Source organism: Vulpes lagopus, chromosome 8 (assembly GCF_018345385.1).
Source record: "Vulpes lagopus strain Blue_001 chromosome 8, ASM1834538v1, whole genome shotgun sequence".
NCBI classification, from domain to species: Eukaryota; Metazoa; Chordata; class Mammalia; order Carnivora; family Canidae; genus Vulpes; species Vulpes lagopus.
The window spans coordinates 122,057,870-122,077,044 of record NC_054831.1 but is presented as its reverse complement, the minus strand read 5'-3'; the positions used below and the strand labels follow the sequence as shown (position 1 = coordinate 122,077,044).

At 42.2% G+C, this 19,175-nt stretch overlaps 1 protein-coding gene across 3 annotated transcripts in view; it reads left to right on the top strand.

Moving 5' to 3' along the window:
* The window catches only part of WDTC1 (WD and tetratricopeptide repeats 1), a 62,143-nt gene that overhangs the window by 31,014 nt on the left and 11,954 nt on the right, over positions 1-19,175 (top strand). For all 3 annotated transcript variants that reach the window (XM_041766542.1, XM_041766541.1, XM_041766540.1), the window contains exons 4-9: positions 10,127-10,173; positions 10,574-10,685; positions 13,367-13,554; positions 16,640-16,822; positions 17,571-17,665; positions 18,080-18,195. In XM_041766542.1, coding sequence (XP_041622476.1) covers positions 10,127-10,173; positions 10,574-10,685; positions 13,367-13,554; positions 16,640-16,822; positions 17,571-17,665; positions 18,080-18,195 — 741 coding nt within the window. The remainder of the gene's footprint in view (positions 1-10,126; positions 10,174-10,573; positions 10,686-13,366; positions 13,555-16,639; positions 16,823-17,570; positions 17,666-18,079; positions 18,196-19,175) is intronic.

Sequence of the window (19,175 nt, the reverse complement as noted above, 5' to 3'; positions counted from 1 at the left end):
CTCTGGATTTTCCTATTCTGGACCTCTCATAAAAATGGACTCATACAATACATGGCTTTTCTCTCTGGCTTATTTTACTTAGCATGATGTTTTTACGATTCATCCATGTTGTAGCATAAGTCAGTACTTCATTCTTTTTTATAGCCAAATAATATTCCATTTTGGATATACTGCGTTTTGTTTATCCATTCATAGTTGGTAGACATTTTGGTTGTTTCCACTTTTCAGCCATTATGAATACTGCTATGAACATTTGTGACAAGCTTTTGTGTCGATTGTACATTTTCATTCCTTCAGGTTTATACCTAAGAGTGAAATTGCTGAATCATATGGTTTTTGTTTGTTTTTATGTTTAATTTTTTGAGGAACTGCCAAACTGTTTTTCCAGGTGACAGCACCATTTTACATTCCCAGGAGAAATGAGAGTTCTGATTTCTCCATATCCTCACCAAAATGTATTGCTTGTCTTTTTTATAATAACCATCCTAGTGGTTGTAATGTGGTATTTTATTATTGTTTTGATTTGCATTTCCCTGATTAATGATTTTTGTGCTTATTGGCCATTTGTATATTTTATATGGAGAAATGTCTAGTTAAATCCTTTGCCCCATTTTTTTTAAAGTAGGCATTACATCAGCATGGAGCCCAACACAGGGCCTGAACTCAACCCTGAGATCAAGACCTGAGCTGAACCAAGAGGCAGACACTTAACCAACTGAGCCACCCAGGCACCCTTCCTTTGCCCATTTTTTATTTTATTTTATTTTTTTAAAAGATTATATTTTATTTACCCATGAGAGATACAGAGCGAGAGAGGGAGGCAGAGACACAGGCAGAGGTAGAAGCAGGCTCCATGCAGGGAGCCCAGCGTGGGACTCGATTCCAGGTCTCCAGGATCACGCCCTGGGCTGCAGGTGGCGCTAAACCGCTGCACCACCGGGGCTGCCCCTTTTGCCCATTTTTTAATTGAGTTTTTTGTCTTTTTATTGTTGAGCTGTAAAAATTCTTTATATATTCTGGGTACTAGACCCTCATTGTATATGTGATTTTAAATGGTTTTCTGCCATTTTTTGGGTTGTCTTTCACTTTTTTGATATCACCTTTGACACACAAAAGTTTTTAATTTTAATGAAGCCCAAATTGTTTTTTTACTTTTATCACTTCTGTTTTTGGTATCATGTTTAAGAAATCACTAATCATCAATTATAGCCCTACCACCAAAAAAAGGGGAAAAAAGAAACCATTACCTAATCCAAGGTCACAAAGATTTATATCCATGTTTCCTTCTGAGAGTTTCATACTTTTTTTTTTTTTAAGATTTTATTTATTTAGGGATGCCTGGGTGGCTCAGTGGTTGAGCATCTGCCTTCGGCTTACCGCGTGATCCCGGAGTCCTGGGATTGAGTCTCACATTGGGCTCCCCGCAGGGAGCCTGCTTCTCTCTCTGCCTGTGTCTCTGCCTCTCTCTCTTTCTCTCTCTGTGTCTCTCATGAATAAATAAATAAAATCTTTTTTTAAAGATTTTATTTATTTATTTGACAGAGAGCACCGGTAAGGGGAGAGGCAGAAGCAGAGGGAGAGTGAGAAGCAGACCCACTGCTGAGCAGGGAGCCCCTCCCATGGGGCTTGATCCTAGAACCAGGGATCATGACCTGAACTGAAGATAGCTGCTTAACCAACTGAGCCACCCAAGGCACAAGGTTTCAATACTTTTTCAGATATTATGTGTAGGTCCTTGATCCACTTTGAGTTAATTTTGTATATGATGTGATATAGGGGCCCAACCTCATTCTTTTGCATGTGAATATGCAAGCCAGTGTCCTCAAAGATCCTTTAAGCTTGTTCCGAAAGCCAAATGTTCCTGTCTTTTTCTAGGTTTTTTGGGTATCTCTCTCCTTTATTATGGTAGAGCTTTGTCTCATGTTGCCATGGACATGGGCCTGTTTTTTGTTTATCCAGTATTTATTCCCTTTTCTCCCAGTACTTTATACATAATGGGTACTGAATAAATGAATTTTCTGTTTGATCGTAGCTTAGGATAGCAATTTAATAGCTGTAGAAAATAACTCTTTTGGAAAAGTAAGTAAATAAGGAATCCAGTTGTTCAAGATCTTTATCCTTTGTGAGTATCCTAGCTATGTGAATATACCAAGTATATGAGAGATTATACCTGAGGACTAGTTCCAGGGATGGGGGCCAGTGTTTACCAAAATGTGCTTGCATATATTACATCATCTGATCTTCACAGTGATCTTGTCAGGTTTACATTATCATCACCCCCATTTCTAAATGAAAAATCTGAGATTCTGGGAATCTTAAGTGACCACCCATACAGCTTTGAAGAGGCCAAGCCAAAGTTGAACCCAGACGACTTTCACTTTACAATTCTGATTCTCACTAACTAGCCTCAGCTTATTTAAAAAATAAATAAATAAACTTGGTATGCCTAGGTGGCTCAGCGATTGAGCATCTGCCTTTGGGTTCAGGGCATGATCCTAGAGTCCCGGGATTGAGTCCCACATTGGGCTCCCTGCATGGATCCTGCTTCTCCCTCTCCCTATGTCTCTGCCTGTCTCTTTCTGTGTCTCTCATAAATAAATAAATAAAATCTTTTTAAAAATAAATAAACAAAATAAGTCTGGACAAAAGGCTCTCTAATTCTTTTGGTTATACCAGGATACACACTGATTTGTAGACTTCTTAGCTCTTTGCTTCTCTTTTTATTATTATTATTATTCCCTTATACAATGGGTCCCATTTTTTTTTCCTCTAGAAGTGAATGACTAGAATGACTTTTCTTTACTCCCTTTGGATTCCCACATTTTGATAGATTGCTGTCTACTAACTTGTACTTATTTATTTTCAAAGATTTTGCTTATTTATTTGAGAGAAGAGAGAGAATGCATACACATAAGTGGGAGGAGGAGCAGAGGGAAAGGGAGAAAGAAGCAGACTGCACACTGAATGTGGAGCCCGATGTGGGGCTTGATATCATGATCTTGAAATCATGACCTGAGCTGAAATCAGGTTAGGCACCCTCACTAACTTGTATTTATTAACAATGTTTCCCATTTTAGTACAGTTTTCCACACCATGACTGCTCATCGTGCTCCTAAATAGCACAGGTGATATCTAGCATTGCAACACAGATTTCTAGGGGTCCCTGGGTGGCTTAATCAGTTGAATCTTGGTTTCGGCTCAGGTCAGGATCTCAGGGTCGTGATATTGAGCCCTGTTTCTGGCTCTGTGCTCATCAGGGAGTCTTCCAGAGGTTCTCTCTCTTTTCCTTTCCCTCTGCCCCTCCCCCTTCCTCTCCTCTCTCAATAAATAATTTTTTAAAAAACACAGATTTTATATATTTCCGGTCAAGTGCCATAAAATAAAAAGAGCAAAAAGCCCCCCAAAACATGACATTATACCTAGTCAGAACTGGCCAGTCACCTGTAAATGTTCTTTTCCCACTAGAATTTTAAAATAAATCATCTCGCCAAATTTGCAACTAACTTATATGTATAACACTAAGGTAGAGGTGGATATGGTTTAACCTTTGGAGGAATATTCTTTTTTTTTTAAAGATTTTATTTATTTATTCATGTCAGACAGAGAGTGAGAAAGAGAGGCAGAGACACAGGCAGAAGGAGAAGCAGCCTCCATGCAGGGAGCCTGATGTGGGACTCGATCCTGGGTCTCCAGGATCATACCCCGGGCTGAAGGCAGCGCCAAACCGCTGGGCCATCAGGGCTGCCCTGGAGGAATATTCTATAGCCATTTGAAGTGATGCTTTTGAGGAGATTATAACAACATGGGCAAAGGCTAATGTTACATGTTTGGAGAAGAGGAGGAGAAAACCTCATCAGCTCTATGAGGATAGAAGATGTGTCTGACTCAGTCATGTCTCTACGAGCCCATACAATACTGGTGGGTGCATAGCAAACATTTAAGTTTTTAGGAGAGACAGCTCAGAATTTAAAAATTTAATATACGGTATTAACTTTTTCCTCACCTGAAAAATGAAAATAGTAATGATGTTTCCATCATACGACAGTTATAAAGATGAACTAAAAGCTTATATGTGGGGCACTGAGGTGGCTCAGTTGGTTAAACTTCTGCCTTTGGCTCAGATCATGATATCAGGGTCCTGGGATGGATCCCCGTGTCAGGCTCCTTGCTCAGCGGAGAGCCTGCTCATCCCTCTCCCTCTCTCTTTGCCCCTCCCCCTCTGCTTTTACTCTCTCTTGCACTCTCCCTCTCAAATAAATAAAGTCTTTAAAAAATAAAAAATAAAAATAAAAGTATATATGAAGGGCATAGTACTGTCCCTGGTACATGGTGAAATAGTGCTCAGTATATATCAGCTGATATATTATCACTATTGCTATTATTACCTTTTTCTCTCTTTATTGAGGTATAATTTACACAAAATAAAGTGCATAGGTCTCAAGTATTGAGTTAGATGAGTTTTGACACTTGTATAACTGCCATCTGCAATAAATTAGAAAGTACTTCCATCACCATAGAAAGTTCTCATGGTGCCCTTTCCAGTCAACCCTCCTACCTCAGAGCAGCCACTTTCTAGATTTTGTCTCTAAAGAGTAGTTTTGCCTGTTCTTTATCTAATGTAAATAGAATTAAATGGTACATTTTTGTGTGTGCGTGGCGTCTCTTGCTTAGCATAGTGTTTTTTGAGTTTCATCCATGTTGTTGCATGTATCTATAGTCTGTTTCTCCTTTTCATTGCTGAGTAGTATTCTACCATGTGGATAGACTATATTTTATTTATCCTTTTTCCTGTTGATTACAATTTGGTTTCTTTCCAGTTTGGAGCTTTTATTTATTTTTCATTTTTTAAAGATTTTATTTTTAAGTAATCTCTATACCCAGCATGGGGTTCTACCTCACAACTCCGAGATCAAGAGTCACATGCTCCTCCAGCTGAGCCAGCCAGGTGCTCCTGGAGCTTTCAGAAATAAAGCATCTACAGATATTCCATAGATGTCTATCTTTGTGTGGGAAAATGTTTTAATTTCTTTCAAGTAATTACCTAGGAATAGAATTTCTGGGTCATAGGGTAGATATAAGTTTAACTTTACTTGACACGACCAAATAGTCTTTAAGGTGATGGTAGCAATGAGATCTCTTTTTAATATAGACAGTAATAAGCATGGCAGCTGAGATAGTCCAGCATAACCAGAGAAATATTTTGGTGTTATTCTGACCTGAGTTCCCATCTGGGCTCTGATATTTATAATTTGTGCGACCCTGGGTAAATTATTTCATATCTCTAAGACTTGGTCTTACCTGTGAAAAGGGAGTGATAATTAAATCATGTATATTAATATCTAGCATTCTTTCTATTAGTGGCATACCAAGGTGGGGGCTGTAGTGCAGGCTATAAGGGGTACATAGTGTGTAAAGAATTTGAAAGCAGTAAGAAAACCCACTAAAAACCTTTTGCTTTTTAATCATCATTATGTACCTAAAATTCTGAGCAGTGTCAGAATAAAACACTTCTTGCCTCATCCTCCTCCCATAGACCACACTACCTAGCAAATTATAGGGACTTATAATAAATAGTAATTACAATAAATATTTAACAAAGTTAAACAGGAACTAAGAGATCATAATTTGGAAGGTAAGTGAGATTGCACTGGTTAAGGGCTTAGTCCAATAAGACTGCCCTGCTGCCCCCTGCACCACCCCCCTCAGATGCCAGTCCAAGTTCAGGTTATCACATGTGCTTCTGACAAACTGTCTATAGACTGGAGGTTCCAATAACCTCCTCCTTGAATTTGATTAATTTGCTAGAGTGGCTGACAGAACTCAGAAACATTTTACTTCTAGATTACCCATTTATTCTAAACAGATACAACTCAGGAACAGCCAGAGAAGAGATGCCTGGGACAAGATATGTAGGAAGGGGCGCAGAGCTTCCATGCCCTCTTGGAATGTGCCACTCTCCCCCAAACCTCCACATGTTTATTAACCCATAAGCTCTCTGAACCCTGTTTTTTTTTTTTAAGATTTTTATTTATATTTATTTATGAGAGACAGAGACAGAGAGAAGCAGAGACACAGGCAGAGGGAGAAGCGGGCTCCATGCAGAGAGCCCAACATGGGACTCGATCCCAGGACTCTAGGATCATGCCCTGGGCCGAAGGCAGGCGCTAAACCGCTGAGCCATCCAGGGATCCCCTGAACCCTGTTCTTTCGAGTTTTTGTGAAGGCTTCATTACGTGGGCATGATTGATTAAATCATAGACCGTTGGTGATCTGTTCAGCCTCCAGCTGCCTCTCTGCAGAGTGGGCCTGAAAATTCTAACTCGCCAGTCACATGGTTGGTTCCTCTGGCAGCCAGACCCCATCCTTAGATACTTTCCAAAAATCACTTCATTAACACAACTTAGATGTATTTGGGAGGAACTTGTTATGAGTATCAAGACATCTTTTTCACTGTTACCACTTAAGGAAATTTTAAGGGCTTTAGGGGTTCAGAAATGGGGAACAAGACCAAATATGTATTTCTTATTATAAATTACAGTATCACAGGTTAGCTATCCTCTCTGAGCAGTTTTTCTTACCTGTGAAATGAGTAGTGATAACCTGTTCTTAAATAGGATAATGGATGTAGAGTGCTGTATTAGTGTCCTGTTGCTGTCATAACAAGTTACCACAAACTTAGTGGCTTGAAACAATACAAATTTATTATCTCACAGTTCTATAGATCAGAAGTCTGCTCCAGGTCTCACAAGGCTAAAAGCAAGGTCTTGACAGGGTTGTGTTCCTCCTAGAGGCTATAGGGTAGAATCTGTTCCTTTGCAATTCCCAACTTCTAGAAGCTGTTGCATTCTTGACCCATAAGCCCCTTCTTCTATCTTCAAAGCTAGAATAACAGGACAAGTCCTTTTTATAACTACATATCTCTAGTTCTCTGCAGCCAGGAACCGTTCTCTGATTTTAAGGACTCATGATCATATTGGGACCACCTGAATAATCTAGAATGCTCTCCCCATTTCAGAGACCTTAACCTTAATCACATCTGCAAAGTCCCCTTTGCCACCAAACATAACATATTCATAGGTTCTAGAGAATCAGAACATAGACACCTGGGGGCCATTTTTCTGCCTACCACAAGTACTTAGCCCTGTGGAAGCCCTCAGTGGATGGCAATCACTCAAGGCTTTTGGTACACCGGAACATTGCAAGCTATAGATGTGACAATCCTCCCCCACGCCCCCCGCCCCGGCACATCATTTACATCCTAGTGGGAAAATGAAATGGCTGAGGACAGAAATGATTCTGACCTAAAAAGAGTGACCAGAGCCATGCATGGAGGTTTCAACCAAGTATGATGAGAATGTGAGAGAGGCTCAGGTCACCAAGTGATCTGACAAGTCTGAACAGAGTGAATGCACATAAGTGCAGAACCTGGAAAGAAATGTGGTTCAACCCCAATGAGAATCTTTATAGAACAAAGGGTAAAAGGGAAGGAGAAGGCAGAAGAAAAGCATTTCTAACCAGATAGTTGGGGAATTAGATTTGTTCATATTGCTCGATCCTTCCTACTAATCCCATTGGTCTTGTTTGTTCATTCAGGCAATGGATATGTGCCAGGCTCTGTATCTGGCCTTGAGGATGCAATGAATATAAGACACAAAGTTTGCTTTCTCTGGGCTCAGTCTGGTGAAGCAAACAACGATGTCAACACAGAGTCATAATACAGTGTGACAATAGGAGTCCACAAGGAAGGGTGTTCCTCCCTCCCAAATTTACAGGACAGGAAAGGCATCTTAAAGGAAGTACCCATAAACTGAGACCTGAAGAGTGAGTTGGAGCTATCAGCACACTTTGGGCCACAAGTAGCAGCCTGAATCAAATGACCTCAAACAATAATGAATTGACTGTCTCACTTAACTAGAAGTCCAGAAGTAGAGTAGGCATCAGTATTGGTTACTCTGGTCATTCTTGCTCCATATTTGTATGATTCCCTTTGGCTGGATTATCCTTTGCGTGTTGACTTCACTCTCAGGCTGGCTTCCCTTGTGGTGGCAATTCCAGATGTCACATCAATACACTCAGCATTCAAAAGAAGAAAGGCATCTCTTTCATAGACTGTCCTCTAAGAATGAGGAAATTCCTTTTCCAGAAGCATCCCAGCCACCGTGGCCCTGGCATCTGATTGGGGTCACAGGGTTACTTCTGAGCCAATCCCTGTGCCCAAGTGAATGCCATGTCCAATTTGACTAAGACCTAAGTTCCTAAACCTATCAGTATGGCAAGGACAGTGGATTTACACTTGCTAAAACCCATGGTCTAATTTGAAACAGGGAGATAAATAAATGAACATCTAGGTACCATTTAGGAGTAAAGGAGAGTGAGAGAACAGAAAACAGTATGTAGGAATGCCTAGTGAGTTGCTCCTTTCTTCTCCCATGTAAGACTAATTTCTGCCAATTTATACCTTCTGCTTTTCATGGGTTCTGTTTCCTCATTGCTCTAGCTTTGCCATGATTTCTCTCCATGCATGCTCTCACCTTCAGTGTATTGGTAACTGGCTCACTCTCTCCATGTTTCTCAATTCAGACCTCTAAGCTCAAGACTGTCCCAATTAATCTTTCTATATCAGGTTTCACCTACTTGTAGTAAGCTCCAGAAGATCAGGGACTTTGTTTTCTATACTGCTGTATCCCCAGTGTCTAAACAGTACCTGATATGCAGTAGGTGCTTGACAAATTAAATATATGGCAAATGGATGAAAGATCAATCAGCCTCCTAGTTAATTGACTGCCTTTGGGTCACATACTCCTCTGGGCAAATTTTCTGTGGCTGAGGGGATGTCCCTGGAAGGGGACATGTCCCTTTTAGTGCTAGAGCCAAAATTTGTTTGGATCTCATTCCCGCTGCTTACTTTAATCTGAACTTCAGTTTACATTTCTGCAAAATAGGATCGATAAAACCTGTCCTTTAAAAGACACCTGGAAAAATAAAAATAATAATAATAATAAAAGGCACCTGGGTGGCTCAGTAGGCTAAGCGTCAGCCTTCGGCTCAGGTCATGATCTCAGGGTCCTGGAATGGAGCAGGGAGAATAGGGCTCCCTGCTCAGTGGGGAGGCTGCTTCTCCTTCTTCCTCTGCCGCTCCCCTGCTTTGTGCTCTCTCTCTAGCTCATTCTCTCTCTCTCTCTCTCTTTCTCTCTCAAATAAACAAGTAAAATCTTTTTTTTTAAGATTTTATTTATTCATGACAGACTCAGAGGGTGGGGGGTGCAGAGACACAGGCAGAGGGAGAAGCAGGCTCCATGCAGATAGCCTGATGTGGGACTCGATCCCAGGTCTCCAGGATCACACCCCGGGCCAAAGGTGGCGCTAAACCGCTGAGCCACCGGGGCTGCCCACAAGTAAAATCTTTTTAAAAGTTTAAATAAAATCCGGGGATCCCTGGGTGGCTCAGCGATTTGGTGCCTGCCTTTGGCCCAGGGCACGATCCTGGAGTCCTGGGATCAAGTTCCGCATCGGGCTCCTGGCATGGAGCCTGCTTCTCCCTCCTCCTGTGTCTCTGCCTCTCTCTCTCTATGTCTATCATAAATAAATAAATCTTAAAAAAAAATAAATAAATATTTAAATAAATATTTAAATAAAATCTTAAAAAAATAAATTTAAATATTAAATAAAAGGCTCAGGGGTTCAGTATTAAGTGAGATTGTGATTATGAAAGTAGGTTATATATTCTAAGATTCCAGGCAGTTTAATTCAAATCTGGTCACTCACATGCACCAGGAAAACATGGATGATGGAAAGGCCAGCTTATCTGTTTATTTTTTTTTTTTTTTTTTTTTAATTTTTTTTTTAAATTTTTTTTATTTTTTTATTTATGATAGTCATACAGAGAGAGAGAGAGAGAGAGAGGCAGAGACACAGGCAGAGGGAGAAGCAGGCTCCATGCACCGGGAGCCTGATGTGGGATTCGATCCTGGGTCTCCAGGATCGCGCCCTGGGCCAAAGGCAGGCGCCAAACCGCTGCGCCACCCAGGGATCCCCAGCTTATCTGTTTAGTTCTTTTCGGTGTTGTGTTCCCCCAGAAGAACCTCTAACTGGCTCTCTTCTTGTTCCTTTCCGTTTACTCCCCCAGGGTCACTCAGGATGTGTCAACTGTCTGGAATGGAATGAAAAGGGAGAGTGAGTATGAGCTAGTGCACCTCAGAAGGTTCTGGAGATGGGAGTGAGGAGGCTGAGAGGGGAAACTTTCCTCCTCCTTAGTAGAACTAAGGAAGAGAGACTGCTGCACTTTTCTGTATACTTCAGTTTAGTCCATCATTATCAACACAGAGTTGAATGATGAACTGGATAACTGCCCAAACCCTGTTTTTCTGATAACCTAAGGCACTTAAGGAATAATGAGGAGTCCTTAGGACAAAATATAAGAAACTCAAGTAATGTTTACAAGATAACCTTGAATTCTGTGATATCTCCTGTTTGTCGTGCTCTATGTGGCTTCATTCCCTATGAATAGGGAATGTGGGGTAAGGGAATGGAGCCTAGGAACTTGAGAGGTCAGAACCCCTCATTATGCTTGCAGTTTGCTTGCCTCTGGTTCCGATGACCAGCACACGATTGTGTGGGACCCTCTGCACCACAAGAAGCTGCTCTCCATGCACACGGGACACACAGCAAATATCTTCTCTGTCAAGGTGAGCAGGATAAGGCACAGAGCAAGTACAAGGTGTGACTAGGCTGTGCACATGGTTGTATTTGCCCATTGGTGTCCCATGTTCCCCCTGGGGTTACAGACACCTTTGTGATCTGAGCATCTGACTATGATTCCTGGAACCCCATCTCTTTTTCATGTTCTGCTTCCTTACGTAGAGCCACAAGGCCAGCTCTAGGTGAATTTACATTTATTTGAGTGGTGATGGTATGTGGTATGGTTCCAAGCATGAACTTAGATAGCAGAAAGACTTCTCTGCCTCTTAGAAGCTGTGTGACCGAGGCAAGCCCCTTTACTCATCTGTAAATAGGAAGTTAGCTTAGGAAAAACCCCCAGATTCATGAATAAATGAGTAAATAAATCATTTAATTTTAAAAGGGAAGCAGCAATCCATAGGCTTAATATTATAGTTCAATGAGATAATTGTAAAAAGGCACCTGGCACAGGTGCTTTTCGCTATTCTACATTTGGGCTACTGACTCGTTGGTGGAAGTTGAGCTGAGGAGAGTTGGGAATAGGACTTAGAAGTGTCTTCAGACCTCTGAAGGCTTGTAAGTGGAAGTGACATGAAACTTCTGCCTTTTGGTCCCAGAGAACAGATGTGAGATTAGTGACTCTTAAGTCCACAGGAGCAAATGTGGACCAGATGAAGGAGAGAACTGTCTAATGCTAGAGCAATTTGGAAAAGGTAGAATGGACCCTTTGAGAATGTAAGAAATGTCCAAGCACTGAGGTACTTCCACACTGGGAACTTTATCTGCCAGGTATAAGGTTGGAGGAAATGACCTTTAAGGACCTTTCCAGCTCTGAAATTCTATAATGGATGTATGTGAGAATGAGGCTGTCTTTTGGAAAGCTTCACTAATCTAAGAAATATTTTCCTAATTAATATCAAGAAGAATTACAAGATACATGAAGAAGGTAGATTTGAGAGCAGAGAACCTACTTATCTCCCTAAACCCTGCCTCCTTCCTAAGCTCTGATTTTCACCTCCTGTTCCAGGGACCAATCCTAGATGATTTTCTGCAATTTTAGAGACAGAACAATGCTGACTCACCTCTTGCATGGCAAGCAGGGACTGTTTTCTGCCTCCTGAAAAGTGTTAGATTCAATTTGAATCCAGGGGTTGGGATCTGGGAAAGGGACCTATGCCATCAGTTTGGCATCATACAGCACAAAATGTTGAGTTCGGAAACCAGAATTTGACAATGGTCTTGATACTCGCTAATAGTTAGGGCAAGGCACTTAACATTCACAGACCCTCAGCCTCCTCTTCCATTCAAGTGTAGAAAAGGATTCTTCTCTCTAGATACTAAGTAGCACTACACACAATTTTATTTAACCCACAAGCTCCCCCTGGTGGCAACTACAGTGTGTGATGAGTGTGGCTCTAGCCCTCAAGAGCTCACCTGTTCATTTCTGTTGTGCATGAGGTATATGCTGTCTCCAGACAGGATTAAAGACTACTAGTTGCCCCTGAAAATGATTAAATTCCATCTATTTCATCTACCCCTTGCCCTGGTGATCCATTAGAGAATGGTATGTGGAAAGAGTGAATTGTTGTTCTTTTGTGAACAGTTAAGTAGGACTTGAGCTCCTTAAATGCAGAATAATGCCCTACCCCCAGCACCCATTCAGCCTTATTTTGGGTAGGAAGAAACTTTTCAATTAAGAAAGAAGATAATTAATTTTTTTGAACTCAAGAAAAAGAGAAAAAGTTAACTAGCACGACACCTAAATTTTTTCTTCCCAAAGCTAGGTGACAGAACTGCACACTTTTGTAAAATTACTGTTCAAAGCTATACTTATGGCTGTTTTGTTCTTATCACATGTCATCTGGAATATTTTGTTCTCAACTTCGTCTGAATGGCGGGGTTCTCATTCTTTATAATAGCTACATGGAGATGTTGTCTCCTGATGCTCAATCTTTCCCTAGGGTCCAATATTTGAGCCATTTCCAGTATTTGTTATTATGAGGAGGGCCACTGAGCATTTCTGCACAGGTCCCTTTTTTTCTAATAGAATTATTTCTTGGGAGTGGAACTTTGGGGTCGAAAAATAGAAACAGTTTTTATTTTATTACCTATTGCCAGATTATTCTCCAGAAATATTTGAAGCCAATTTAAATTCCTACTTCCTTCTTAAAACACTGGAAGTCCTTTTCATTTTAAAGATAATTTATTACAGAATCCTCAGTTTATCAAAAAGTCCTCATAAGGTAGTGTGCATATGGGAATCAGACAGACTTGAGTTAACCCAGTGTTAGTGCTGAACCTCAATTTTAAGGGGTTATTTTAAATATGAATAAGATATGGTACCTGCTCAGGTGTCTAGCACATAGTAAATGCTTAGTAAATGGTAACAGCCATGATTAGCATCCACTCAGCTCTTACCTGAGGAAGAATCAAAGGAAAGGGATTCCTTAGGTAGTCAGTTTAGCATGTCAGGACTACTCCAGCAAAGTAAAGGTGTATGCCCCAATTTTGACCTGTAGGCCTATGGGCTGATTCTTGAGATCCAGTTTTCTTAGTGGACTGTCTTAGATGGGCTCATTTTCTTACCTGATATGAAGAAAAGAGGGTGGTAACATCCAGGCTAGTCTTCTTTCCTGGCCAGCCCTACCCCCACTACCTGCCAATCTCTTCTTCAATCTTTCTGGAGCAGTTCCTGCCTCATGCTGGGGACCGAATCTTGATCACGGGGGCAGCCGACTCCAAAGTGCATGTCCACGACCTGACAGTAAAGGAAACGATCCACATGTTTGGAGACCACACAAACCGGGTGAAACGCATCGCCACAGCGCCCATGTGGCCCAACACATTCTGGAGTGCTGCTGAGGATGGGCTTATTCGGTAAGGGCCTGAGGGATGAAGCGGGGCCTGTGCCTTCCCTGGTTCCCCTGCATGTTGGCTCCCCTATCCCATCTGCCCCTGCTGCTTCCTTCTACAGGCCTCATTCCTTCCCTTCAGCAGAGTTCCACCCTCACTTGTCTGCCCAGGGCACTTGTCTGTGAACATTTGCTTGTCCTGCTCTCATCTTCCCCACTCTTTACCCTCTCCTACACTATATCCAGGCCTGCCGGCCTGCTCTCACCAGCACAGAGTCTGCTTCCTCCGGGCTTTCACACTTGCTTTCCCTCCATGTGGTTTCCTCTGTCCTCAGTTTTTTCTGTGTTGGATTTTCTCACCCTGAGATCACCTTAAGAATCACCACCTCAGGGATCCCTGGGTGGCGCAGCGGTTTGGCGCCTGCCTTTGGCCCAGGGCGCGATCCTGGAGACCCGGGATCGAATCCCACATCAGGCTCCCGGTGCATGGAGCCTGCTTCTCCCTCCGCCTGTGTCTCTGCCTCTCTCTCTCTCTCTGTGACTATCATAAATAAATAAAAAAAATTAAAAAAAAAAAAGAATCACCACCTCAGAAGCACCTTCTCTGACTATCCTGTCTGAAGTAGGACCCCCTTCCATTATTCTGTCTCAGCACCCTAATTATATCCTCTATCACTCTAATTACCATCCGTAGTTCTCTTATTTTATTTACTTGTTGGTTTATCTTCTTGTCTGTATCACTCACCAAACAGTGAACTGTCAGAGCACTCCACCTGTCTCTTGTCCCTGGTTGTGTCCTTAGAGCCCAGCACAGTGCCTGCCACATAAAGGTGCTTGATACACTTCTCTCGAATAGTTGATCAGTGAGCGTATGTGTGAGAAGGGAGAGATAGCCAGCCAGAAATGGTAAAGTGGGCTTTCTCCCTTTGCAGTGGCCTGGATTGTCACACCTTTGCCTCTACTTCCCTTCATCCTAAAATGGTCACAATGCCCTTTAACTCCTTTCTTCAGAGGTGACCTTAGAATTTTTATCTCCCCAACCTGCTTTAATGCTTCCCTTTAGATCTTATAGGGCTTTATGCCCTCTTCCCTGTTACAATGGTGGAGAGATATGTAAATCATTCATAAACAGCAGTTAGAAGCAGGGCACTGATGTCAGACAGACCTGGGATCAAGTCCTACCTCTGTCACTCAGTGTTTGGGGCAAGTCACTTTACCCCCTGAATCTTAGTTTATTCATGTATAATGGGAATTATATTATCCCCTTTGCTGGCCTGAGTATTAAAATTGAGATAATGGCTGAGTGAAGTAAGTCAATCGGAGAAGGACAAACATTATATGTTCTCATTCATTTGGGGAATATAAATAATAGTGAAAGGGAGTATAAGGGAAGGGAGAAGAAATGTGTGGGAAATATCAGAAAGGGAGACAGAACATAAAGACTCCTAACTCTGGGAAACGAACTAGGGGTGGTGGAAGGGGAGGAAGGCGGGGGGTGGGGGTGAATGGGTGACGGGCACTGGGCGGGGGCACTTGACGGGATGAGCACTGGGTGTTATTCTGTATGTTGGTAAATTGAACACCAATAAAAAATAAATTTATTTAAAAAATAAAATAAAATAAAGATAATGCCTGTGAAAACCTTAGGATAGTACTTGGAAGAAAGAAAGCGCTTGGCGATGGCAGGTGCAACTCCATGTTATTCTTGTTGACCTTGACTAATTACTGTGTGCCAGGGATGCAGGTAGAAGCTAAGCATCTAGAGTTGGAGCCTAAGCACTTAAGCAAAGGTACAATCAGGGAAGGTAGTAGAAGACTACTAGTAGTAGAGAATCACCTTCCTAGTAGAAGGTGAGCATACACTGGGCCTTCCAGAATAGACAGGATTTGCATGGGCAAGGAAAAGCAGAGTGGCCTCCCCAACTTAAGCAGAGTTTGTAAAGGCAGGGGTAGATAGGCCACATAGGGGATAGTTGTAACTGACACAGAAAACTGAGGAATAAGACTGGTATGAAATCAGGTCTTGGAAAACAGACTGAGGAGTTTGGTGAAAATAAACTAACAATAAACTCATCCTAGAAGCATTGGGGAATCTGCAGTTTTTTGAGCAGGAGAGTGATATAACAAAAACAGTATTTTAGGAAAAGTAATCTAGTGAGATTGGCTTAGAAAGGTAAGGCGGACAGGGTAGAGATTATTGCCTATGTCTAGGCAGGAGGTGAGTGAGCATACAGGGGACATCCCCCCTCTTTCTCTGTGCCATTCTCGACAGCACAACAGTCCCCCAAACTGCACTGAGGGGCGTGTTACTGCCCGGGATGTCTGGCATGACCTTTACCGCCTGAGTGGGATTCAGAGTTGTCTTGGCGCACTGTTTCTAGATAGCTCTTAGGTGACCTCTAGATTCTTTTTTCTGTCACCTCTATACTTCTTCTGTTTCCTGTAAGAAATTAGATTAAAAGTAGAGTTAAGGAGAAGAGCCAAGTGGTTAAAGGCTGTCTCGCCAGCTCTGCACTATCACAGCTTCACACTTATTGGCAGTGTCATCCCAGATAGGCTCTTTACCTGCCTTCAGCCTCAGTGTTCTAATGGTACCTGGGAATGGTGGAAGGATTTAATTAGATAAGCCATGCACAACACTTAGGGACAATACTGGACACAAAGCAATTTCTCACTCTTATTAATCAAAAGTAATAGTATTTAATAGCAATATCACTGATACCTGTTAAAAAAAACAGTACAGTAATATTTACCTTCAGTAGTTATATGAAGAATAAGACAGATTGTGTGAGAAGCCTATTTCAGGTGCCTGGCCCACAGTGAGCACTCAAGAAATGGGAGTGGTTTTTCAGGGCATCTGGCTGGCTCAGTTGGAGGAGTTTGCAACTTTGGTATCAGGGTAATGCGTTCAAGCCCCACATTGGGTATAGAGATTACTTAAAAATAAAATATTTTAAAAAGAAAAAGAAATAGGAATGGTTTTTGCCATTCTTATTATTAAGGAACAGGTCAAAGCCACTCTCAGTTGCTTTATATAACAAGGCATTAGCTTCTACCCTGCCTCACAGGAGGACCCAACCCCCACCCCCTAACACTGTCCTCTCTCACAGCCAGTATGACCTTCGGGAGAACAGCAAACACTCGGAAGTGCTGATTGACCTGACAGAGTACTGTGGCCAGCTGGTGGAGGCCAAGTGCCTCACTGTCAACCCCCAGGACAACAACTGCCTGGCAGTAGGGGCCAGTGGGCCCTTTGTGAGGCTCTATGACATTCGCATGATCCATAACCACAGGTATGAATAGTTCGGTCTCCCCTGGGCAAGTCCCTGGGAACCTGCTGCCCCTTTCCCTCGTTGCCATGCCCTCTTCTTTTTGAGGTAGGTTTTTTAAATTTTGTGATTTAAAAAAAAAAATGTAATCCATACTTGTTTTGGAAAATATGGGAAGTATAATAAAGAAACTACCCATAGTCCACCACCTGAAAGAAATCACTGTGTATAATATTTTCTGCTTGTTCTTTTACTCTGAATATTTGTACAGAGTTATAATCTTGTAATTCTTTTTTAGAAAATTTAATTTTTTTATTCTTTTTTTTTTTTTTTTAAACAAACATAGAATATACTCAGAACCTCCACATAAGTCCCAGACCTGCTCTGCTAGCTTGGGTTTTCACTTGACTCCTGGGACAGACACAGGAATGTCTGGCCTGCTTTACTTTCATTTGTGGGTTTGGGCAACCACTGCTGCTCCTCACACACTACATGACCTGGAGTGGACCTTGACCCTTACCTTCATCATCTGTAAAATGGGGATTATAGGGTGGTCATGAAGACCAAGACAATGGACAGGACCTACTTGTAAAGCACTGTAATGTATGTGGCCATGGCTATCTAGTTGGTGAACCTTTGGGGTTGCTGAGGTAAGGAAGAAAGGTACCTCCTTTCAGAGTTACTCATTTAGGTTTTCTTTTAGGGATTGTGGTCTGGTCCAGCCAGGGGTAGTGCTAGGGGTTATAATCTATATGCTTTGCCTTCCCACCAGGAAGAGCATGAAGCAGAGCCCTTCAGCAGGTGTCCACACCTTCTGTGACCGGCAGAAGCCCCTTCCAGATGGTGCAGCCCAGTATTACGTAGCAGGTAGGACTGAGTACAGCTCTGGCCCCAAATTCTTGACTGGGTGCTGACTCTCTCTGGGGTGGTACAGGAGACAGCATGGCATGGTGGTCAAGAGCAAGGGTTTTAGAGTAAGGCAGATGTGGGCTTTAATCCTGACTGTCATTGACCAGCCATACTGTGACCTTTGGCAAACCATTACCCTTTATAAATCTTAATTTCTTTTCCATAAAATGGCATCATAATGATTAAGTGAGATAGAGTATTTAAAAAGCAATTAATTAGCCTAGTGCATCTAGTAAGTGTTCAACACTTGAAGCTGCTTTTATGATGAATATAATTGCTACCATTATTGATATGGTTGGCTTCATACAATCCCCTGCCCCTGTGGGGGGAGATGGAGAAGCTCAATTAGGGTAACTAAGCTGTTCCCCACAGGTCACCTGCCAGTGAAGCTGCCTGATTACAACAACCGTCTGCGAGTGCTGGTTGCCACCTATGTGACCTTCAGCCCCAATGGCACAGAGCTGCTGGTCAACATGGGAGGGGAGCAGGTATGTATGGCTTCCCAGGGTGGCTTTGCTCCGCCACCCATATTCAGTAGCCAGGTCCTATTTCTTACTTCCACTACCATGAGGCAGACAAGAAGCAACAGCCTTATTGTAAATGACTTTATGGTGAAATGTACGAGCAACAAGGCATCTTTGGAATTCCTAGAGAAGTGCCCTGGCCTTGGCTTTTTCTTAAGCTTTAGAACTGACAGGACCTATCTTCTGTGTACTGTGAATTTGAACAAGTGTCTTCATTCTTCTGAGCCTCAATTTCCTCATCTTTTTTCCTAGGAGAAAATCCTGGGGCTCAGAGCGAGGCTGTGGGTTAGGGCCAGCTGTAGGAGTGTTCCTTGATTATGGCAGGTTACTGTTTGCATATTCTCAGGATATTTAGTAAGCCTTGCTCAAATCCATTTATTCTGCATACATTCACTGAGTACTTACTGTGGGACTAGCATTATTATAAACATGAAGGAAACAAATGTGAACCATGATCCAGCCCAGGTTGACAGGGGAAACATGACAAGCGAACCAGTTGATGACATTACAAGGCATGATGGGTTATGTACCAAAGAACTGGGATAGAGAACAGGCGAGCACCTGAGTTCAGAATATAGTTCTGGCTTCAGATTGCTGAGCCATCACCTGGCCTAAAGGTAACATACGGATGAGTAGAGAGGCAGTCTAGCAGAGTGGTTTGGAGCCAGACAGACTTGGTTTTGGGTCCTCGCTGTGCTACATGTTGCTTTTATGGCCCTGGGTAAGTAAAGTCTGAGCCTGTATTTCTTCCTCTATAAAGGAGATGATAATAGCAATTCTTAGGGCACCTGGCTGTCTCAGTCAGAAGAGCATGCAATTCTTGGTCCCTGGAGTTGTGAGTTTGGGTCCCATGTTGAGTGTAGAGATTATTAAAAACAATAAACTAAAAAAATAGTAGTACCTCTCTATGGGGTGGTTTCTAGGATGAAATGAGATAAATCATA